The sequence below is a fragment of the Patella vulgata genome, chromosome 7 (genome assembly GCF_932274485.2).
Source record: "Patella vulgata chromosome 7, xgPatVulg1.2, whole genome shotgun sequence".
In the NCBI taxonomy this organism is placed as follows: domain Eukaryota; kingdom Metazoa; phylum Mollusca; class Gastropoda; family Patellidae; genus Patella; species Patella vulgata.
In genome coordinates this window covers 41,946,753-41,973,273 of record NC_065885.2, presented here as the reverse complement: position 1 = coordinate 41,973,273, position 26,521 = coordinate 41,946,753, and the positions used below count along the sequence as shown (strand labels likewise).

Below are 26,521 nucleotides of genomic sequence, written 5' to 3'. Positions count from 1 at the left end.
CTATTTTTATCGACCAATCCCATAAATCGTTAATTGCAAAAGAAGTTGGCAAAGGGAAGTAATTCTCATCGGATTATAAAATTATAAAATATATTATATGAATGAAGACCGGACGTTTATGTATGTAGGTTCAAGAGTTTTATTGAGAATAGTTCGTTCGTTCCCAGAGTTTTACGTCCATGTGATATCATCATAAACAGAATGAAGCATTTCAGACAAAGAACGAATAGTAATAATAACAACAAATGTCAAACATATACATGTTATACGTATTTGAAATCAGCAAAACATACTACAGATTTTGATAATGCAATTAAATATAAATGAATCAGGAATATATACATTAGTTACATAAATCTTTCATTAAATGGACTGAATATGGTTATCTACCCTTATAAAAACAAACGCGAAACGACTGGTTTGTAAACTGTTTTTTGATTGGTTTGTAGACTTTAGCTACAATCAAGGCCAGGACAGATAATTTGAAATCGTGGAAACCCTATGGATTAACCCGGGGTATAGTGGAGTAGAACGGAATGAGAACACTGGGGATACCAAGGATGGATTTTATCATACTAGTAATTTAAATTACACATTAATATATTTCAGAAACAATCAATGATATGGGAGCAAGAGTTGTACAACCAGTTCCGATATAAATCACCAAGAGATTATTTTCACACATTTGAATGTGATGTAAGTACATTTTATTTTTATATCTTTTGGTGCACTCACTATTGACCGGATATCATTCCACAAAACAGATGTAAGACTTACGTACATTGAAATTAAACAATTTTACAACTTGTAGGTAGTGATGTACGGTTTTTATACGCCCACATTTTCATGTGGACGTATATTGTCGTTGCCCCTGTCCGTCCGTCCGTCCACAATTTGTTTGTGGACACTCTACAGGTCACAATTCTTACCCGATTTTGACGAAACTTGAAATATAGGTTTATCACCAAAAGATCTTTGCTGCTTTCGATATTGGTATGTATCGGATCGAAACTTGGCATGGATTATGGCCCCTGTTTGTACGAAAAATCACGTTTTTAGCTTGTGGACCCTATAGAGGTCATAATTTTTATACGCCCACATTTAAATGTGGTCGTATATTGTCGTCGCCCCCGTCCGTCCGTCCGCCTAAAGTTAATATCCGATTGACTTTAAATTTATACACAGTGTTTAAGGTCTTGAGACGAAGAAGCCTATTGATTTTCAGCGATTTTCGATAATTACTGCCCGAGTTATGGCCCTTGATCACTTCAAAAAATCTTGTGGACGCTCTAGAGGTCAAAGTTAATATCCGATTGACTTTAAGTTTATACACAGTGTTTAAGGTCATGAGACAAAGAAGCCTATTGATTTTCAATGATTTCCGATAATTTCTGCAAGAGTTATGGCCCTTGATCACTTCAAAAAATCTTGTGGATGCTCTAGAGGTCACAGTTAATATCCGGTTGACTTTAAATTTATACACAGTGTTTAAGGTCATGAGACGAAGAAGCCTATTGATTTTCAACGATTTTCGATAATTACTGCAAGAGTTATGGCCCTTGATCACTTAAAAAAATCTTGTGGATGCTCTAGAGGCTAAAGTTAATATCCGATTGACTTTAAATTTGTACACAGTATTTAAGGTCATGAGACGAAGGAGCCTATTGATTTCCAGCGATTTCCGATAATTTTTGCCAGAATTATGGGTCTTGATCATTATTGAAAAATCTTGTAGATGCTCTAGAGGCTAAAGTTAATATCTGATTGACTTTGAATTTATACACAGTGTTTAAGGTCATGAGACAAAGAAGCCTATTGATTTTCAGCGATTTCCAATAATTACTGCCAGAGTTATGTCCCTTGATCACTTTGAAAAATCTTGTGGACGTCGCTCTAGAGGCTAAGGTTAATATCCGATTTACTTTAAATTTATACACTGTGTTTAAGGTCATGAGACGAAGATGCCTATTGATTTTCAGTGATTTCCGATAATTACTGCCAGAGTTATGGTCCTTGATCACTTTGAAAAATCTTGTGACGTTCTAGAGGCTAAAGTTATAATCCGATTGACTTCAGTTTAAGTTCTTGAGACAAACAAGTATATTGATTTTCAATGAATCTTTTTGACTTGAACAGCTTAATCCATGATGTTAAAAGTTTTGTATACTAAATGTTAGCATGGGGCAGAACTTAATAAAAACCAAACAAATTCTAATGGTTTTCTGATAATTACTTAATGAGTTGTTACTCTTAATCAGATGTTAGTGTATTTTAAATGTTTCAGATCTTAATGTATTATAAATGTTTCATTACTGAAAAAAGTAAAAATATGTGACAACTCTTGTTGACTGCCCGGATGATATAGCAGCTGTGGGCTTATGTTTCGTTGCCTGGCAACCTATCTTTAGCAATTTCAGATAATTACTGCCAGAGTTATGGCCCTTGATCACTTTGAAAAATCTTGTGGACGCTCTAGAGGCCAAAGATAATATCCAATTGACTTTAAATTTATACACAGTGTTTAAGGTCACGAGACGAATAAGCCTATTGATTCTCAGCGATTTCCGATAATTACTGCCAGAGTTATAGCCCTTGATCACTTCAAAAAATCTTGTGGACGCTCTAGAGGCCAAAGTTAATATCCGATTGCCTTTAAATTCATACACTGTGTTTAAGGTCATGAGACGAAGACGCCCATTGATTTTTAGCAATTTCGGATAATTACTGCCAAAGTTATGGCCCTTGATCACTTTGAAAAATCTTGTGGAAGCTCTAGAGGCCAAAGTTAATATCCGATTGACTTTAAATTTATACACAGTATTTAAGGTCATGAGACGAAGAAGCCTATTGATTTTCAGCGATTTCCTATAATTACTGCCAGAGTTATGGTCCTTGATTAAAAAAATCTTCTGGACGCTCTAGGGGCCAAAGTTAATATCCGATTGACCTTAAATTTATACACAGTGTTTAAATTCATGAGACGAAGAATCCGATTGATTTTCAATGATTTCCGATAATTACTACCAAAGTGATGGCCCATGATCACTTTGCAAAATCTTGTGACGCTCTAAAGGCTAAAGTTATCATCCAATTGACTTCAGATTGATACACAGAGTTTAAGATCTGGAGAGGAACAAGTATATTGATTTTCAATGAATTTTTATGTGGACGTATAAGTCGTATATTGTCGTCGCCCCTGTCCGTCCGTCCGTCCACAATTGTTTGTGAACAGTCTACAGGTCACAATTTTTATACGCCCACATTTTCATGTGGACGTATTATGCCGTGGCCCCTGTCCGTCCGTCCACTATTGTTTGTGGACTCTCTACAGGTCATAATTCTTATCCGATTTTGACGAAACTTGAAATATAGGTTTATCCCCAAAAGATCTTGGCTGCTTTCGATATTGGCATGTATCGGATCGAAAATTAATGGATTATGGCCCCTGATTGTACGAAAAATCACGTTTTTAGCTTGTTACCCTATAGAGGTCACAATTTTTATCCGATCTTGTTAAAACTTAAAATGTAAATTTATAACCCAAAGATCTCGCTTCCTTTCGATATTCGCGCATATCGGACCCTAACTTCCTGAATTATGGCCCCTGATTGTACAAAAATCGCGTTTTTAGCTTGTGGACACTATAGAAGTCATATTTTTTACTGTATTATTATATCACCGTTACACCCTAAGGACGGCTGAGTTTGAATTTCATGAAAATTGGCCCAAAACTGACAGACAAAATGGCCGCCCTTCGTTCTCAAATAGCGTGAAAATATGGTATTATCAAGGTTGTGGACCCTATAGAGGTCACAATTTCTATCCGATTTTGTTGAAACTTGAAATGTTAGTTTATAACTCAAATATCTCGATTCCTTTCGATATTCGCGCATATCAGACCGTAACTTCCTGAATTATGGCCCCTGATTGTTCGAAAAATCGCATTTTTAGCTTGTGGACCCTATAGAGGTCATAATTTTTATCCGATTTAAAAAAACATATTATGATATCACCGTTACACCCTAAGGACGGCTGAGTTCGAATTTCGTGAAAATCGGCCCAAAACTGACAGACTAAATGGCCGCCCCTCGTTCTCAAATTGCGTAAAAATATGGTATATCAAGGTTGTGGACCCTATAGAGGTCACAATTTTTATCCGATTTTGTTGAAACTTGAAATGTAAGTTTATAACCGAAAGATCTCGGTTCCTTTCAATATTTGCGCATATCGAATGGTAATTTCCTGAATTATGGCCCTTGATTGTAGGAAAAATCACTTTCGTTTTAGCTTGTTTTCTATCCATCTGTCGAAAATGTGGGCGTATCCTGCCTGGCAGCCGCTGGTTATGACTTGGAACAGCTAAATCCATGATATTAAAAGTTTTGTATACAAACCGTATCTTTATCTGATTTAAAAAAACGTATTATTATATCACTATTACACCCTAAGGACGACTGAATTCGAATTTCGTGAAAATTGGCCTAAAATTGACAGACAAATTGGCCGCCGTTTGTTCTCAAATAGCGTAAAAATATGGTATATCAAGGTTGTGGACCCTATAGAGGTCACAATTTTTAGCGGATTTTGTTGAAACTTGAAATGTAAGTTTATAACCCAAAGATCTCAGTTCCTGTTGATATTTGTGCATATCGGACCGTAACTTCCTGAATTATGGCTCCTGATTGTACGAAAAATCACATTTTTTAGCTTGTGGACCCTATAGTGGTCATAATTTGTATCCGATTTAAAAAATCGTATTACTATATCACCGTTACACCCTAAGGACGGCTGAGTTCGAATTTCGTGAAAATCAGCCTAAAATTGACAGACAAAATGGCCGCCGTTCGCTCTCAAATAGTGTAAAAATATGGTATATCAAGGTTGTGGACCCTATAGAGGTCACAATTTTTATCAGATTTTGTTGAATCTTGAAATGTAAGTTTATAACCCAAAGATCTTGGTTCCTTTCGATAATCGCACACATCTCGAATTGTAATTTCCTGAATTATGGCCCTTGATTGTAGTAAAAATCACTTTCTTCTTAGCTTGTTCTCTATCTCTCAAAAATGTGGGCATATCCTGCCTGGCAGCCGCTGGTTAAATTTTCTTTCGGTTTCAGTTTTCGGTTTTTCTGTGGCAAAAAACCTTGGTTTCAGTTTTGGTTTCGTTTTTTTATTCATTTAAACACTGTATTATGAATGTACTGATTTATGGTTATTTTTTAGGAATGCTTGGAAGCTAGAAAACATATCAAACATATTGATGTAAATTGTAAACAACAGGTTTTTTTTTACTGTTATATGACTTTAATTATGACTAGTAGTAGTAAAAACAAAGTTTAAAACCGTTAAAAAAATCTGACAAACTTTGTCAAACACAACACCATAATAATAAATTAATATAACAACATATTACCAATAACAATAAAGTTACTGTAAAAAAAAAGATGCAGCAGAAATATGTTTTTTACAAAGATTACATCTACATTTCGTGTCATCTAATCTTTCATAGTGAGCAAGCCATGGAGACATTTTACTTTTAGAGGAAGCCATCGTGTGTTATTGACACCCGGCTTAGGCTTGCATAAAAGTTTGGATTATAAACCGAACTGAATTGAGAAAATAAATAGTCTAGGCCATCCAGACTTATTGAAAACTCTATACATAGGGGGTCTGGTTGATCGAAAATAAAAACGGAAGTGGTGGCTACATGAAAATTTTGGAATTATTAAGTAAACGAAGTACGGTTACATAAAAATTAGGAATTTTTCAAACATTTCCGAAACGAAAAACAGGTAAATTAGGAATTTGGAACAAAAATAAACTGAAATGCACCATTATTTTTTGTTTTACCGGTTCGGTTTTCAGTTTATATGTAAAAACCGATACCGTACGGTAAACCGAAAAACCACACATCACTACTTGTAGGTACATACATGTATATCAGTGATGGGATTTAAAAAATGTTCTTGTCAGACATTTTACCCAAAATAAAGGGGCATATCTCTTATCGTTATTTAAGCAGAAGAATTCATGCCACAATTAAAAATCACATGTCAACAAAACATTCAGTAAAAATTCATATTTAATTCTCGTACGGTATTCACTTCATACTACAATTCAAAATCACATGTCAACAAAATATTCAAATCCCGTACGTAATACAAATAGGTGAACCTCGCTATTTTTCAAATTTAATTCCCGTACGGCATTCAAATTTATGTCAGTAACATTCCTACAAAATTAAGCATTTTCGTAATAGGGCCTACATTGAATCCTGCTTCGGCATCAAATTCACAACCGTAATATTCCTTCAAAATTACGTGTCTTCGTTTATATGGCAGCAAATGAATGCAGAACTTCTGAAATAAGAATAGTTTGTGATGTCAGAACATTGTTTTTTATACGCCCACATTGAAATGTAGTTGTATATTGTTGTCGCCCCCGTCTGTCCGTCCGGCGTCCACAATACCTTGTGGACGCTCTAGAGGCTAAAGTTAATGTCCGATTGACTTTAGATTTATATTCAGTGTTTAAGACCGTGAGACGAAGAAGCCTATTGATTTTCAGTGATTTCAAATAATTACTGCCAGAGTTGTGGTCCTTGATCACATCAAAAAATCTTGTGGCCGCTAATAGAGGCTAAAGTTAATATCCGATTGACTTTAAATTTATACACAGTGTTTAAGGTCATGAGACGCAGAAACCTATTGATATTCAGCGATTTCAGATAATTACTGCCAGAGTTATGGCCCTTAATCACTTCAAAAAATCTTGTGAACGCTCCAGAGGTCAAAGTTAATAATCGATTGACTTTAAATTTATACACAGTGTTTAAGGTCATGAGACGAAAAAGCCTATTGATTTTAAACGATTTCTAATAATTACTGCCAGAGTTATGGCCCTTGATCACTTTGAAAAATCTTGTGGACGCTCTAGAGGCTGAAGTTAATATCCGATTGACTTTAAATTTATACACAGTGTTTAAGGTCATGAGGTGAAGAAGTTTACTCATTTTCAACGATTTCCGATAATTACTGCCAAAGTTATGGCCCTTGATCACTTTGAAAAATCGTGTGACACTCTAGAGGCTAAAGTTAATATCAGATTGACTTTAAATTTATACACAGTGTCTGAGATCATGAGACAAACAAGTATATTGATATTCAATGAATTTTAAGATGTTAAAAGTTTCGTATACTAAACGTTAGCATTGGGCAGAACTTTATAAAAACCAAACAAATTCTAATGGTTTTCTGATAATTACTTAACAAGTTGTTACTCTTAATCAGATTTTAATGTATTATAAATGTTTCATTACCGAAAAAAAGTAAAAATATGCGACAACTCTTGTTTACTGCCCGGACGATTTAGCTGCTGTGGGCGTATGTTTCGTTGCCTGGCAACCTATCTTTCTTTATAAAATGTCAACAAATCCGTGCGTAATAAAAATAGGAACACCTCACTATTTTTCATATTTAATTCCCGTATGGTTATGGTATTCAAATGTATGTCCGTAATATTCCTACAAAATTACATTGGTTTATACGGCAGCAAATGAAAGAAAGGCATTCGAAATAATAATACTTTGTGGTGAATTAGTGGTGATGACATAGCTAACTTCAGCGTATGGCGTAGGTGACTCGTAGCACATAGCTTCATAGTAAACACTGCCTTATATGTTAAGAAAATTTCGTACAGCAATCGAGATCACAGGAAAGTGCCACTGTGGATGAGAATTTATATATGGAGTCTTAAAAGACGTAAAAGATATCGCAGACAAAATGACTGTCTATTGATTTAGGGTGTTATATACTCTTACGATATGTGACATCTATGACTAGTTTATAGATGCTGTCGGCTCACATCAATGCCATTAAAATGTACGCCAATGGAGAAACCACGAGGTAAACACGTGGATTAAAGTTAGAATCTCTCTTATTGGATTGATGAATAGTCCGACAAAGGGGAAGCAATGACTTCTGTTTAAGTTTAGATTGATGAATTGTCCAACAAAGGATTAAGTCAGTCAATCATGGCAGATTATGTAGTTAATCAAGGTAGGTGTATAGACGGTATAACACGAAAAATGCGTTGATCACTTAATTATCTAATCAATTCCACCTATTATCAACGATAATCCGGTTAAGATCTAGTTATACACTCAGTACACTATATTAATTTTGGAATGTTTTTTCCATAACGTCCTACTTTTAACACCAACTGAACAAACGAAGACAGGTTATCATCCGAAAGAGAGTCTTGCTAGGACCTCAAAAGAAGGGTAAACAGACCAAACTTAGGGCATTTTAGGAGGAAGTCGCGAGGGAGAGGGGGGGGGGCTGTCTCCCCCAGTGCCAAGTAATGTTTGGTTCTGTGGCACATGCTAGAGTCGATTTGACGTATCTGAGCCAGGGTATACCGTACCTTGACACTTGATTTAACACATCGTCATTTCCAGACGAGGTGCAAAGTTGATAACCAATCTTGTATATCTATACACTGTACACCCCTTCTGTGTACTTTCATTCCATTCTGATTGCCAATAATCTTTGCAAGCTTGAAAATTTATGGCGTCATAGAATTAGATATGAAAATCAAGAAAATGTTTCTGTTAACTGCCTGCGCCTTGATGTCTAGTATACATGTATATGCCAAATATCATTCGATTCATGAGTAATCTGAGAAGAAGAAGATGATCAAGATTTAGACACTGGTGTGGCCCCTGTGTAAACAATTTACTGTAAGTCTGGCCAATGAAATTACTGATGACAGATGAATGTCAATAGGGTTCATGGTAACGGTAAGCACATTGGCCTTGAGTATGCTAGCAGCTAAAAACGTTACTATGGCCGGTGTTGCAATTCACGTTTTTTTTTTTTCATTTTTCGAAATTAATTTAGTGAAATAAATTAAACAAAGATGGATTCTGAATATTGATATTATGGAAATATTAAACAAGCTGTGAAATCTAATCGGAAAGCCTTCAGTTCAAATGGATTGGATGTTGGATCCCAAAATAAAAAAATATCCCAAAATATCAGAACGCTTCATTTTCTCTGTAAAATTTGTGCCAAACTCCAACACTTCTTTACTCAGCTGTTTTAGAAAACATATCAACGTGCAAATGCTGGCCTAAATGAGGAATTGGGACCATAAATCAGTGCAAACTTTTTAGAATCGAAACCATAATCAGAGAAAATTGGATATAATATTGCCTTTATCTGTAAAAAATACTATATTAGAAATATTCTTACTGAAGTTGGACTTTGGCCCAATACCCATAATGACACTTATAAATGCATTACGGATTTAACTAAACTAGATATTTTACATAACCAATATATACTGAGCGCCATGGAAAACGCCCCAAATATTTTATTACTAGGTGGTTTTGTATGTATAATATTATGCAATACTATGAACTATTGTTTCACACAATGCTCCCAAACGCAAAAAATATCGGCCCGTGTGCAAAAAAAAAAATTGCACGAGATGCACATGAAAACCCCAATATTCACATGCAGCATCGTGTGTGAGCCCTTTAAAAGCATGTTTTCAACTTAATGTGCAGTACATGAACTGTGAAACGTCAATCTGTCGTAATTTGTTGTTGGACGTGTGAAGGAATCGAGCTAGAGATGCCGAGACTTACTGAAAATCAACGTAATGAAACCATGGGAATGTCTAGGGCTGGCATGTCTTCACGTGCTATTACCATACACTTCAATTGTCATCAGTCCACTATTGTAAGGTTGGTGGAACGTGTTCGAGTTACTGGATCAACACGTGACCGACAACGTCCTGGTCCACAACGCGTTACAACCCAGGCTCAAGACCGCTACATCCGGGTCACTCATCTGCGTGACAGATTCCGCCCAGCGACTCGAACAGGTGCAGCAGTTGTCGGAAGACAAGGACCAGTAAGTGCCAACATTGAAGATGTCGTCCAAGAGAGGTAGGACTCCGTGCACGACGACCTTATGTTGGAGCTATCCTCAGGGATCATCACCGTCAGCGGCGTTTGATATGGGCTCTCAAGGACACCAGACATGGAGAAGAGTAGACTGGCAAAGTGTGCGCTTCAGTGATGAGAGTCGGTTTCATCTTTATCACGCTGATGGCCGTCAACGTGTGTGGAGACGTCTTGGGGAACGTCTTGCAGACTGCTGCGTCTTCGAAACGAATCGATGGGTTGGGGGTAGTGTAATGGTGTGGGGAGGATTCACATTTCATCACCGGACGGCCCTACACATTTGCAGGGGTCGCGTTAATGCTGTAGCCTACCGTGATGATGTCTTGAAACCAATTGTTGTTTTGATGTTTCGAGAGCACCCACAACTTCAGCACTTCCAACAGGATAATGCACGTCCGCATACTGCTCGTTTTAGTATGGACTACCTGGCCGCTAACAACATCATTGTCTTCGACTGGCCAGCCATGTCTCCGGACATGGCACCGATAGAACATGTCTGGGATGAGATTGGACGCCGTCTGTATCGGAGACCACAGATGCACACCATTGCTGCTTTAGAAGCTGCTCTTGTTCAAGAATGGAACAATTTGCCCCAGGCCTTCTTTCAAACATTGGTAAATTCCATGCGACGTCGCTGCACAGCGTGCGTAAGAACCTGTGGAGGACACACGCGCTACTGACATCTGTGTCGTACTTTTGGTTTTGACCCATCTGACTTTGTACCGTTGATTACAAATTAAACATCCATAAGTGTACAAATGTGTTGTTATTGATGTGTTCCCATTTGAATATTGTTCACAATAAGAAGCAAAATAAATAAGATATGTTTACAGGATCATTTTGTTGTACGAAAAACTAAGTGATGCGTTTTCCATTGGCGCTCAGTATACATTTAACAGGAGTAATGATATTAAAGACAATGTGAAAATAGATGTACTATCTTACATTTATTCTACACCAAAATTCCATAAAAACCCAGTAAAATTCAGATACATAATATCCTCCAATATCTGCCAAACGAAACCATTAGTTAAGACTATCACCAAAGGACTTAAATCATGCCAAACCCAACATGCCATTTGGTGCAGAACACTTCGTAGCTATACAGGAATTAATAGTTTTTTCATAATTGATAAAAATAAACCTATAGTAGACACTTTAGAAAAAATCAATAAAAATGTTAATGCAAAAACAATAGAAATGTTCGATTTTTCTACTTTGTATACTATGCTTTAACATATGCAGATCTTAAAGATAATTTGGATTGGTTTGTAGATAAAACCTTTAATGGAGCTTTCGGGAAAGGCAGAAACTTTATGGCCATTTATGCAGAAGATGCTAAATGGATTGGGGGGTTGGATGGCTTAGTGGTTAGCACGTGTGCGCTGTATCATTAAGCCTGTCATTGAGTCATCTGGCGTGGTTTTGAATTCCCAGTTGTACGTGACAAGGAGTAGGCTGTCCTGTCCAAACTCGTGGGTTTTCTCCGGGTCCTCCGGTTTCCTCCTACTGTTAAAGACCCCTACGCGCAAGCGAATTATGGAAATAAAATTGAACCATATATTAGTCCCGAAATGACCTAGTCTGTGGACGTTAAACCCCATTTCTCTCTCTCTCTCGCTAAATGGATTATAAAACGTCGCAATGCCGACACTGTAGTTTTTGATAAAGAAAAATTTCAAAACATCATACATTTCCTCATTGACAATGCCATATTTGAGGTTGGGGATCAGATAATACAGCAAACCATTGGTTTACCAATGGGAACTGACCCCGCCCCATTTATGGCTAATGCACATTTATATATATACAAATTCTACTTTCAAGACCATAAAAGAAAAACAGATTAGCTAAAAGTCTAAACTATACCTTCCGATACATTGATGACATAACACCTATCAATGATAACGGAAATTTCAACAAATATAAAAGTGAAATATATCCTCCTGAACTAATATTAAATAAAGAAAATTCTGGCACTATAAATGCATCTGTTCTTGACCTGGACATCAATATAATTAACAATAAATTTAATGTCGGTATTTTGGACAAAACGGACAAATTTGGTTTTGAAGTAGTAAAATACCCATCAATCTATTGTAACATACCAGATACCACGCTATATAGTGTTTTCTATTCATAGGCATTACGATTTTTGACAATATGTAACAATAAAGAACTATTTCTCTCCTGAATAAAATCTCTTTACTTTAAATAAATGCACTGCCAAAGGCGGTACACAATTACGCATTTTAAAAGAAATTTTGAAACTTCCATTCTTCAAAATACCAAGTTTGAAATTTCTTTTAAGTATATAACCGACTACATACTGGATAATGATCCAATTTAAATTTTATTTTAGATTTTCTGTAGTTACCTAACCCTATCTGAATTACCTCCCTTATACTTTATGCCTTTATAAAATATAAATACACTTACATAGTACGATTTCTTCAGCATACCTGTTTTGCATTTTTGTGTGGGGTATTATATTAATAATATATTATAAATTGTACAATTACATAACTTAATAATTCTGATTAGTCGCTAAAACTTTTATTTTTTAAGCTTTTAACTTATTCGGATTATCGCCCTTATTACTGTGATTTTTTATCACATTCTAAGATATGACGTCATTCCCAAAATAACGTCGCCACTCAGTTAGCAGACGGCTGTCTCTCAAGACAGTCTACATTTCCTATTTGCTTCTTTGTTTTTTTTTTAGTTTTTTTTTGTGACGGATGGAACATGTGCCATATATACTATTCAAAAAAAGTAGGGGATATTTGATTTTTAAGTGTTATTAAAGTCACCGAATGAAACTGACGAAGAAACAAATGACAAAATGAAATGAAGTTCACATTCATCGATTTATTCCAAATGATCGTTAGACTAAGTAAGGCACAGACTGACCATTATAAGGGTAAAATGATACCCGGGGTCAAACAGCAAAGTTACCACAGCATCACAACCAAGTCAGTAACGGGTAAATCCTCCTCTGTTTGCCAAACAAGCATTGATCCGAAGTGGCATACTCCTAATGAGACGTCTAAGGTCATTTTGGTCCAGATTGTCCCATTCCTGTTGCAACGCAGCAGCAAGTTCTTGGACATTGGCAGGACGTTGTTGACGTTGACGTAACCTCTGTCCAAGCATGTCCCAGACATGCTCGATGGGGGAGAGGTAATGTGGTGATGTTCTGTTGTTGGAGGTAACCTGTAACGATCCTGGCCCTGTGACATCTTGCGTTGTCATCCTGGAAGATGAAACGGCGGCCATGACGTCGTGCGAACGGCACAACATGGACTGCCAAGATGTTGTCCCGGTAGTACTGGCCTGTAACACGCCCTGCAACAACATGTAAAGCCGTTCTTCCAGCAACAGTGATGCCTCCCCACACCATAACAGAACCACCCCCAAATCGATCATGTCTGATGACGTTAACGTCTTGGAAGCGCTCGTTTCGACGACGCCACACCCTCCTACGTCTGTCCAAAAAATCAACAGTGAACCTTGACTCATCTGAAAACATCACATTGCTCCAGCGTCGATTATCCCAGTGTTGACGATCCCTACACCAACGACGTCTTGCCTGAATGTGATGATCTCTCAAACAAGGGATCACGCGAGGACGTCGGGCGCGAAGGTGACCCCTATGCAGTCGATTCCGAATCGTCTGGCCACTCACTCTCACACCAGTGTCTGTTTGAAGACGAGCGCTGATCTGATTTGCTGTGATGACACGATTTCTCAAGGCCAAGGTACGGATAAATCGATCCTGGGCTTGAGTTGTCGCCCTTGGTCGACCTGAGCGTGGTCTGTCCTGTACAGATTGTGTATCACGGTATCTGGACCATAGCCTGCTTATGACAGACTGAGAAACATTCATCGTCCGCGCCACAACCGCCTGTGTTGTGCCGATCTGTAGCATGCCAAGGGCACGTAACCTTTCATTTTGGGTAAGCCGACGCATATCAAAATTTGTTTTCTGGTCACTAAAACAATTAAACTGATGTTTCCACCCTGGAATTCAATGCCACAATGACTGTAACATTCAAAGTCAGAGTCGTGCAAATCTTGGGTTGGACCCCCATGATGATCCCAAGCATCACCTGCATTCCATGCGGTAGCTATTGGTGCGTTTGGGCGTCACATGTAACTGGAAATGTTTCTTCTTTTTTTATACATTTCACTTGTATAGTTGAATTTTACTACATATGCTTACATTCGTATTTCGTGTAGCATATAGCAGTTCATGACTCATGCTGGCATTGCACAATGGTTTCTTTGGGTTGTATTCCTGATTGTTTTCAAATTTGAGTGAAGTCTGTGTCACTACAGACCCTGGACTGTACAGCGCAGTGGACACTTACGGCTAGCCCCCGGATCCATTCACTTTTTTTGAATTGTCTGTCTGTTTGTGTTTTCCTGAGTATGATGTTTTGCCATGTATTTGTTTTTGTGTAAATTTTGTGTGGTGCAGTCCCCCTGCACTTACTATTGAATGCTATTGGTTTGTAGCATTGCTGAATCTGGTTGACACAAGAGAAGGGAAGAAGGAAAAGAGGGCACAATATTGGCATTAAACATACATTATGCATGAGATAAATCTGCCAGTTGCACGGTCTTTCTTTAGGCCTGAAAGGTTATCTGAATTATTGATTAGACATTAATTTACTTATCCAGACCATAATCAACTCTTAATGGCATCGCTAGCCTGCAATATTTACTGGATTAGAACCCTGTCTGCTGCTTCTGATTAAATCAAAAAATGGATAATCGAGACTATGTTTTTTACCGACTTTAGTAATGATGATCGAGGCTAGGCCCAAAATTCAATCGCTAAATACTTGGTTCAGGGTGGATCAATTTGACTGAAATTTCAGCAAATTCCCTTTACATTATCTAGTTTTTAACTATTATAGTGAGAACTACCAGCTCTTTATCTAATCTCCCATAATGTATCTTTAAGACAATGGGAATATGATGACGTTGACACAGGCATTTCCTTGAGTATTTGAGGTAACTCTATTGTATTTGAGGGTCAGGGCACCTTTTTAGATGCGAAGGCACAGACATGTAGACACACCCCTGTAAGCCACACACGCCTGTACCCAGGTTTGAAATCTCATTGGATATGAGCGTTATCAATAATTTTCTTTTTCTTTATGTGGGAGCCAGCTACCCACTCAGCACTCCTCTGGTCCTACAGAATACAGACGTCACCAATTGTAAATACATTTCACACAATCAAATTTGTATAAATAGATATTGTCCCAAAAATGCAAATAACAATCCATGGTTTGAAGTGAAATAAGATAGCAAATTAGCTATTGTCACATCTAGATGTCTAAATATTACTGAAAAATGTGTCTGATTTTTTTATGGCTTTCTTTTTAATAGAAGTTAAGAGAATATATCATGCATGGCCATATATTTTATAGGGGAATACTTCTAACTACTGACAAGTTGTGATAATTACATGTGCTTTGTCACTATCTTAAATTAATTTATTTACTGATTAACAGAAAACTCAAGCTGGTCTTAACTTTGCTAGTGAAGATGAGGCTAATTTGTTTAAAAGTGCGGTAGAACAAAAATTGCATGAGAGGAGCTTGAGGAAGCAAGGTAAATATTACTTATTTTTATACGCCCACATGGAAATGTGGTCTTATATTGCAGTCACCCCCGTCGGTCCACCAGTCGTCCACAATTTTTTGTGAACCCACTACAGACTACATTTATCATCTGATTGTCTTAAAATTGATATATGTTGTTTAGATTAGTGAGATGAAGAATCCAATTTAATTTTGATAATTTTCATCAATTACATCTAGAGTTATGGCCCTTGTTCACTTTGTAAACGCTATAATAACAAAAGTTATCATCCGATCTGTGTGAAATTTATATTCATCATTTAAATTAGTGAAATAGAGAAGCCTATTGAATTTCAGCAATTTATGTTAATTATGTCTAGAGTTATGGTCCTTGTTTCACTTTGTTGAACCTTGTTAACGCTCGAACGCCAAAAGTTATGTATGAAATTTATATGGATCATTTGAATTAGTGAAACAAAGCAGCCTATTGAATTTTAGTATTTTATTTTCCGTCAGAGTTATGGCCCTTGTTTCACTGTCGAACCTTGTGAACACTCTAACGCCAAAATTTATCATTCAATCTGTATGAAATTTATATGCATTATTTAGATTAGAGAAACGAAGATTCGTCATGAATTTTAACAATTTCCGTTAATTACGTCTGAAGTTTAACTTTGTTGAACCTTGTGAACGCTCGAACGAAAAAAAGTTATCATCTGATCTGTATTAAATTTATATGCATCATTTAAATTAGTGAAACAAAGAATCCTATTCAATTTCAGCAATTTCCGTCATTTACTTCTAGAGTTATTTCCCTTGTTAAACTTTACGCTCGAACGACAAAAGTTATCATCTGATCCACATGAAATTGATATGCATTATTTAAATTAGTAAAACGAAAAAGCCTCTCGAATTTCAACAATTTCTGTAAATTACTTCCAAAGTTAAGGCCCTTGTTTCAGTTTGTAGAACCTTGTGAACCCTCAAACGACGAAAATTATAATCTGATCAGAATGAAATTGTCTGGTAAATGCCCCCCCCCCCCCACCACCTACTAAAGAATAAATATGTGACAACCCTTGTCAACTGCTCGGATGATTTAGCTGCTGTGGGTGTATGTTTCATTGCCTGGCAACCTATCTTACTTTTATCTTGATGTCTAGGGTGAATTCACTCTCAGTCATTACTAATTTTTAGTCAAAACAAATTCAAAACTGAACAAAAGCACATTTTGAATCAATGAAAGAGATTATGTACTATGAAGATTTGATTTGTAACGTACGCCTAGCTCACAACCCTCTGTACGTGCTACTATGGGCAGTCTATGTGGGAAAGGCTCATGCATCACTTCTGTGTGTGTGTGAGACAGCAGAGAAGATCACAGACTGGCCGTAGAGACTTTTCGTTCTGCACATGCAAAATTTTCACTAGGTTTCGTGTGGCTGCCCTGCGAGCTACCAAACCCTACGACCCATGTGTGTCAAAACACGTATGGGGGGTTGTGAGCTAGGCTTTATGTAACCAACATAGTAATGGTAGATAATTTATTGCTTGCTTGTTTTTTATTGTTTTTTAAGAAAAGAAACAAAGAACAGTTCATCATAATAATCGACCTGTAGGTGCCAGTAATCCTCCTTCAGCAGGTAATTAAACAAATTATCTTTAATCAAGGATCTCTTACGATATTTAACTAAACTTCATTCTAACAAGTAGACACTGAAAGTGACCCTACTTCAACACTACTAGTGCAGTATTTTACTGTTTGTTTTTAGATTGTTATAGCCATTACATGCAGCAAAAAGAAACCTTCCAACCACATCCATACAGATTGATAAAAAGGAGATGTATGAAAACAAATATACAGTGCACTCTGTCACATCCGACCTCTGATCACTCCGGCACTCTGTTACATCCGACACCATTTTCATGTCCCGATTTATTTCCTTATTACTTCAGCCCAAAAATCTCTTGATAATTCGACCTCTGTACGTTCCGGATTACGACATCAATCAGCCGTCCCATCATACGATTTCCATTGAATCGACACCGTATAATCCGGCCTTCAATCGGTGAGTGTGAAGCAAACACTCACCGATCAATTATCCGTGAGATTAAAACTGGATGGGCGTGAAGCCCCCAAAAGATTAACATGCAATCACCAATCAATTATCTGTGAGATTAAACCTCGCTACCGTGGGTCTTTGTTGATTACTTTGATAATTTTAATCTCTTGTACGACAGTTGTGACAAATACTCAAGAATATCAACGAATTTTCCCCCGAATTCACAGTCGTAAAAATATTCCTAACACCTGTTGGAAACATTCGTTGCGCATGCCGATTGATCCTGAATAACCTATAAGTTTGGTCACCCTACGGATCTCTTCGAACCGTGTGACGACGACCTGGGGATGCTCGATTCACAGCCCGGAACGTTCCGAATTGACAGAATTGCAATCGAGTGACGCGGAATTCAGCCCTGTCACAGTTCTATCAGTCCCGACGATGGAGGTGGTGTAAGTAAAATTGTGACGTAATTAAACACGACGAACAGGTTTCGGCTGCATGGTTGGACGAGATATTTATATATCCCGAAGTACCCATTTTCACTCGATTGTCACAATTTTTGTGCTTGCTGACAGCATTTTTCAACATAAACAGATCAAAATTATGGGCATGTGAGACATATAATATAGTGCATTTTGGCACATAATGCCGATGTGAACAGCTTTTCCTTTTTTCTTCCATTTCCACTTGAGAATGGCTCGGCTCAAATGTTTATACTGCATTACTATAGACCCATAGAAGAGATATTTTATATTCCAATACAGTGGTGTCTGACTTTGACATATTTTAGAAATTTATATATTTATTTGAATATATATGTGCCAAAAGTCTGTTGAAATAAATAAAAACACTGTCACTAGACTCAGCACAAACAAAAACATTCAAGGAGACAAAACTTGCAAGCTGTCAATCAAACAACCTGATGTAAACAATTAGCCATGTGGCGTGAATTGAGGCAAAGCGTACAGTTCAGTATGGGTGAATTTAAGCGACGGCTTTGTGTACTAAACATTAAAAAATAAAAAATTTGTGTTTATCATATCCGAATAAACTACCCATTTGATCAGATTTTTGGCCAAAGGACGGCGCGTGAACACAATACAGCAATAAACTTGTGCCAAATCTATATGCTTACTATAGAGCCCAGTGCCAACTATACTAATGTCCAAAAGAAAGTATGCACTGAGCATTTCGTCCTGCTTCAAACAAAGTCGTTTTTCCATTGTATGCGGTATTTGTGTACAATGTCCATTTGTTTTGCCGCTTATTTGCTTAGAAATATTGAGTTTGGACACACGAGACATGTTCAGTGTAGGTTTACCACATTTTTTTTATTTAAACAAAACTTAGTTGTATTTTTAGTGTGTATACTTTCTTTTGGACATCAGTATATGTCACTTCTGGTTTAATTAAAATTAAATTCTTGCCTATAAAAACTTATTTGCTTGCTTTACAGAGGGGATTATTTATCAATATATATTTAAGATTTATGGAAACCTTGTTGAAAATTGTTGCCCTTCCCCTTTAATTATCTGTAAATTTTATTTATAGACTTAAAGATGAATTATGTAAGATTTAGATAAGTTATAACAGTTCAAAAATAGGTATAATGAAAAGTGAATATATTGAACATTTCAATCTAATTACTGTATTCTGGGCATAGTTATTTCTGGTTTTGACAAGATATAGCAAGAAAAGTCTTTATTATATTGTCAAGTATTGGTATGATAATAAACAACGTTTAATTATGATATGGCACAGGTGTTCGAATTCATTCATTATCTCATCGAATGATCTAGAGAGTTGATTAAATGCTTGTCTTGTGAATAAATGTTTGAATAATAATTTATATGACATTTGAAGCCAGAAAAAAGACCTGCAATAGGCAGATTTAGTTCTTGCATAATGCATATTTAAAGGAGCTAAATCGCTAATATTTGGGATCTAAAAATTGACAAAAATGGGTCGCAACGCATATAATAATGTAATGTGAATGTATATAAACTGATTTACATTCAATCGTTTCTGTTTTTACTGTAATTTCTAATCAGTTATGTTCGGCGAAATACACCAGAAGTCTCATGTGAATGGCAATCTTTAGCGTCTGTTTTTTCCAGTCTACACCAATGGTATTTATTGCTCACACTCTCCAGATAAGAATATAGCGTCACCATTTGACACGACTTGTGGAATATGTCTATCCCTGTTCTTTGAGTCCCTTGTTCCAAATGGCGCTGAAACGCATTATGGTACACGATTCGTGTACCAATGGTAAAATGTTTATTTTGTCTTGAATATTGGATATCAGAAGCCCATCTTTTACCTGTAAGATCACAAGACCAATGTTGATTTGAATTGACAAATAATTTGTGTTTTCAATGTCGAAGATTTTTGATGATATTAGGTGGAGGACTGGGAAGTTCTAACTAGCTTAGTTTTCAAAAGTCGTTGCAACTCACCGCTGTGGAAAGTTTCAATATTTATTTCTCGAGAAATAACCCTAATGTATTGTAAACAAAACTGCCACACTCCAATTTATGTGCCAGAAACGTTTTAAACAAATAATCTAAACGACAGCATTTTTTGTCCTCGCAATAATAAAAGTAGTGAGACGGCGAGCTTTCAGCCAATGAAAATCTAGTAAATAGACGTGACCTTAAGGAGAATTTAATAGATCAATGTCGTTGTTTTGCTATAATATAATTAGGATGATTTTTTTTAGCCAAACTCGTTGTAAATCATATTTCTAATGAAAAGAAAGTGCGCGCTATTAATACTGGTATTTACCGGTGTCGGCTAAAATGTAATAAGTGCATAAATGTGAAAGATTTAGGTCAGCGATGACTCATTGGGTAGAGTGTCCAACTGACAGCTGCTTACCACTTGGCGATTATGTCACATGTGCCGTGTTTTCGGACCCTCCACCCCATCAGACGGACAGTTTTCCCCGATGCCAGACAAGCTTTACCCCTCTTACCCCCCCCCCCCCCCCCCCCCCGTGAAGCCGCTGTCGGTAATACCTGACGGGCTTGTCCTCTCTCAACAAATTTTAAGCTGTTTGTAGCCTGTGTAAATGTGATGAATCAATTTATTATTCTTAAGAAAGTAGGCCTACACGACACTGTGGAATTAATTTTTGCATGCATCGTGTTTAATAGTCCAGCTCTGAACGTAGGTCTCATTACACTCACCTCTACGTCCAGGGACCATGTTATTGAAGCCTTGGCGAAAAAGTTTGGCTTCCCAGTCAATTTTACTGGGCAACTTTTTACTGCGAAACGGTCGAGTGTCAGTCCCTGTGAACGCCTGAACAATATAAATGTACATCTTAGTGAGAAAATAAGACCTTGCTTACCTCGCTAGAGTCAGTATGAGCGACACGACACACTGTTAAAAAATACGTCTCCATCTTCTAACCGACTTGGCAGACATCATTGAAAGGGTAACGCACAAATTTAAGAACTCGGTCAAATAAGATGAAACGAAATTTAAGTAAGCCTGGGAGAAAAAAAAATGAAATCTTTGAAAAGTTGAGAATCTTCAGGGATTTATTGCTTTGCCTAGCTAAATTACAATAATTTACAATCAAATTCTTTCAAAAATCCCAATTTTTTCGCACCAGGCTTACTTGAACTTCGTTTCATCTTATATGGCCGAGTTCTTAAATTTGTGCGTTACCCTTTCAATGATGTCTGCCAAGTCGGTTAGAAGACGGAGACGTATTTTTTAACAGCGTTTTGTGTCGCTCATACTGACTCTGGCGAGGTAAGCAAGGTCTTATTTTCTCACTAAGATGTTCATTTATATTGTTCAGGCGTTCACAGGGACTGACACGCGATCGTTTCGCAGTGAAAAGTTGCCCAGTAAAATTGACTGGGAAGCCAAACTTTTTCGCCAAGGCTTCAATAACACAGTCCCTGGACGTAGAGGTGAGTGTAATGAGACCTACTTTCAGAGCTGGACTACGTGTTTAACATCCCACCACAGCTCCGAGTATTAAGATAATTTGAGAAGGGTTGGAAATGTTATTTGATAGCAATGATATAGGCCTATATATAATCGAATATAAATATAGATAATTGCCAAATATCAAAATCAATCAAGGTGTGTGAAGCTATATTTTATTAGAGGCTCTCTTCCTACTGTAGTCTTTGCGTGTGTAGACATACATACTTTGCATTGTCGAGTTCATCCTAATATTAACTGGTTAGAATAGATCCCCTAAGCCCACCCTTCCTCATCTCTAATAAAGTCGACACTGTAGCATCCATATAATGTAACTATGCATAAATCAAAGGCAAGGCCCAGCACTCCCCCCCCCCCCCCATACACTGCTTAATCCCCCACCCTCCATATAAGGTTGGAAATACCTTTTAATATCAATATACCCACAAAAGCACCCCTAATAAGGTTTGACAATGTAATAACAATTAACTGATGTTTTGTGGACAGTTATTTGTGTTTGCTAAATTATGACTTTTTGAAATTAATGCATAGGTATAATACAGGTTGTGTTCTAACAACTGGCTAAAATGTCCCTTGTTTGTCCATTCCCCTATTTTAAAAAATATATATAGACTACTTGGTCTTGCTCAAAGGAGCGGTCTATGGGAGTTTTAAAAATAAATTATTTTTTTTAACATTATTTATTAAAGATAATTGGATTATAGAGCAGGCAACCCCACTCTCCAAAAAAAAAAATACAAACAGATATAAATATTACAATTACAATCAAAACATAATGAAATTACAATAATAAATCAAATACATAAATATACACATATACATATATATATATATTACATACACTCACACACACATGTACACACTACACATACACTAATTCATTGATAATTAACATCAAACAACTGAGAAAAATGTACCATAATAGACTAAAATAAATATGTATGCTGCACATGTTTGATATATAAAGAAATACTTAAGATTTTTAATACATGTAGTTCAAAATATAAACATTAAAGTAGCTAAGTCTCTAACTCAATATCATCCAAAATCTTCAACATTGAAAACACGATTTATTTGTCAAATTAAATCAACATACATGTTGTGATCTTACCGGAAAAAGATGGGCTTTTGATATCCAATATTTAAGACAAAATAAACATTTTACCATTTGTACACGAATCGTGTACCATAATGCGCTTCAGCCCCAGTTGTATCAAGAGATTCGAGGGACGAAGCTAGACACATTGCACCAAGTCAAACGGCGTATATAGACTGGAATAACCAGACACTAGAAATTTGCACTTGTTTGAGACTGATGGCATATTTTGTCGAACATAGATGATTTGAAATTGGAGTAAAAACGGAAACCATTGAATGTAAATCAATTTATATACATTCATACTACAGTATTATATGCGTTGCGACCCACTTTTGTCAATTTCTAGGTCTCAAGTGTTAGCGATTTAGCTCCTTTAAATATTACTGTAATGACTTTAATTGACAAAAGTTCTGATTTTAATGAAAATGAATATGGAAAAAAACAGTATGTACAAGCTCTGTTGATAAGATATGAATTTATAGGCTTGAGTCAGCATACAATAGGTATGTAAAAACATATATAACAAAGTCATTTTAAAATTTAATAAAACATGTTGATTTTGATTTTAAAATTATACTAAATCAATCACGGACTAAAGTGTACAAAATATGGATAATGAATTTGTTATGGTTAATATATGTTATAGCGAGTTCAATGATAGGTTCAATATTAACAAAGATTACTTGAATTGTAAAACTGTTCAAAATTTAAACTCGACTAATGATACAGATTTAAAACATTAGTTTTACTATAAGATAAAACAAAATTATAATCCGATGGAATAACTTGATTTTAAAAATATCAGAAATTAAGAGAAAAAAAAATCACTAAACTTCAGCCGATAATAAGGGACAGACACAAAAAAAACCCTGATGTAAGAGTTATAAACTATGTGAGAATGTAGCATTCAACTGAGGATAAAATCCATGCTCCCATATATTGCTTTAATTTTAGTAATGCCAGGTTAAAGGTGTACAAAGAATTGGGGATAGAAAATCATTTTAAAGAAAAGGAAAAAATAATAATACTTTTAAAACAAATATTTGTTGATGTAATAATGAAAATATATATATATTTTTTTTTTTATTGAGAATGTATTGATTATTATCTTTGTAACAATATATAGTTTTTACATTCAACATTCTTCTTCATCATCATGATCATCATCATCATCATTATCATCCATAGCCATCTCTGTGTGTGTAGGTGTGGAATTTTGACAGTCTTAACATCCACATAGATCTGTACAGGAAAGAGCAGCAACTTTACAGGAACATCTTTTTGATTCACCTTTGAAGCTTCTTTCTTTGTTCCTAAAGAAAATAGGAAATATGATAGAAAAAACAATTGTATGTCACGTGTGAATTTTTTTTTGAGCAATGCAATCTCTAAATGAAATCAAAATCTAAAATTGCTTATTTAAATAGCATTTCCGCCTGTAGGATCAATAATCTTTGCAGATCTTTTTACGGCTTAGACTAATTGCCTTTGATTTGTCTGTAAAGGCTATTCCAAACTATGCTCCCACAAGACGGCAGGTTTTGTTTTAGACCAATCACCGACGGAATATAAATTTGACAAAGTTCCATGGAACCTGACTAAAATGATTCTAATAAGAATGTAATTTTAAATATTATGTGCTGTACTCCATATTTCTTTATTGAAAATGATATTTCATAACCCTTGACATTGTAATTAATGACTAATGTAATTTGTTAGTTATGTTTCATAAAAATGTTTTGCCCTTCACCAGTTTAGGCTTCAGTTTTGTTTTTAAACTTGAAAATTTGCCCACCACTGGTTTGCGTGATACCATGTATTGTGAACAAGTACTTTATATATTTCTTAACAACAACCAACGTGAACACTCACAGCCTAGAAAAAATTTAAATACTAAGACTAAGAAAATAATAATAAAATAACTAATAATAACATACAAACATACCTTCGAACACATCTCGATACGTGATTGCAATGTTTTTTTCTTCTCCATCCAAAGTCTGCCACTGTTTTGAATATTCCACACAATGCCTCCAGGTGTTGTCGTTAAAAACCAGTAACTTGCAGGGCTGTGTTGCATTCTGATGAATAAGGCACTTCATTTTTCTGGTCAGAATGCCAGAAAAATGTGTCCTTGTTGACTATAATACGCCATGATTGAAGGATCAGGGCTAAACGTTTTCTTTATTTTGATTGGCCAAAATGGCACTCTGCAACAAACTTTGCGTGTATTCCTACGTGTGTAATGTTTATTTTTTAGGTGATTAGGTTAAAAAGAATTCCATTTTTAAAAAATAATTATTAAATACTGGCACATGCCGAATGTGTGGAGATCATGGTTTTTAAATTAGTACAAAGAGACGTGTAATTTAAAAAATTAAAATCTCCCACAGAGGTTGTTGCAACGAACTTGAACGATAAATTTCTTCGGTCTTTCGCCTATATTGAGTTAGAGACTTAGCTACTTTAATGTGAATTGATCTTAAAGTATAACAAATTTACAGGATCAGTTGGCAACCAAACTAAAGTAACTACTAATGTTGATAATAAAATAAATGGATCTGGGACATTGTCTAAGAAAAACAAGAAAGAAAAGAAGAAAGGAAAATTAACTAAAGATGACATTGGAACTCCTACAAATTTCAAGTAAGTTGCTTTTAATATAAACTATTTTATTAAAGCTAAAACCAACAATCAACATGTCAAAATAAAAGTTGAATATATGTATATATACCCTTCCAAAAAAGTAGGGGGGCTGGTAAGCACGTGCGCGCTGTATCATAGGCCTGTCATTTAGTCAACTGGTATGGTTACGAATCCCTGGTTGTACGTGACAAGGAGTAGGGTCGCCTGTCCATCCTCGTGGGTTTTCTCTGGGTCCTCCGGTTTCCTCCCACTGCTAAAGACCCCTACACGAAAGCGAATTATTGAAATAAAAAATTAAAACCATATGTTAGTTTCGAAATGACCTAGTTTGTGTCAAGTAGAGTTAAACTCTCTCTCTCTCTCTCTCCAAAAAAATTAAGGCATAGCCCATTTATCATCATTTTTGTCCCCCCGCCTTTCAAAGTTTGTCTGTCCCCGTCCGTCCGTCTGTCTGTCTATCCTTCACACTTTTTGTGACAGAATAACTCTCCTTCTAATTGAGCTAGAATGTTCAAACTTGGGGTAGGTGTTTATTAGGTCAATGCCTTGATGAAGTTCAAAGATGGGCATATTCTGCATAGGGTAAGCACTAAGCAGAGATAAGCAATTTGATTGGTTGATGCTTAGAAATGAAATATATCCCCCTGAACTAATATTAAACATACATTATGCAAGAGCTAAATCTGATTATTGTAAGTCTTTATTTAGGCTTCAAATGTCATAGAAATTATAAATTAGATCATTATTTACACAACAAGCACAAAATCAACTCTGTAGACCCACGGATGGCTTGGATTTAAAAAGGATTTCATTGATTGATTAAATTTTTAAATGTCGTCGTAAGCGGATATTAACCGTTACGTTGACGTCATACTCCCGGAAATTTTAGATCGAAGCTAAATGATAGAGTGTACGAAGCAAGGCCGCTGTTGAGCGAGGCGGCATGTCAGTCAATTTGATTGAAAGTTCGATATATACGGCCTTGATATTATGTTTAGTTGTGGTTAAAATGAGAGTTTGGATGTCAGTATTATACGCTCTTTTTTGTCACTTGCGTTTACAGAAAAATGATGGAAATTGATAAACATCGCAGCTAACATCACCCCAGTTGAATTGTAGCCCCATTGGATCATTGTTTCCTATCTCAGTCAGTATCTTTTTGCTTCAGGAGT

The 26,521-nt window shown here is 36.1% G+C and overlaps 1 protein-coding gene across 1 annotated transcript in view; it reads left to right on the top strand.

Annotated features, from left to right (window-relative positions):
- LOC126828371 (actin nucleation-promoting factor WASL) overlaps window positions 1-26,521 on the top strand; it is a 129,374-nt gene that overhangs the window by 37,040 nt on the left and 65,813 nt on the right. The window contains exons 3-6 of the mRNA XM_050558146.2: window positions 610-696; window positions 15,504-15,603; window positions 17,150-17,215; window positions 25,208-25,349. Of these exons, the coding sequence (XP_050414103.2) occupies window positions 610-696; window positions 15,504-15,603; window positions 17,150-17,215; window positions 25,208-25,349 (395 nt within the window). The remainder of the gene's footprint in view (window positions 1-609; window positions 697-15,503; window positions 15,604-17,149; window positions 17,216-25,207; window positions 25,350-26,521) is intronic.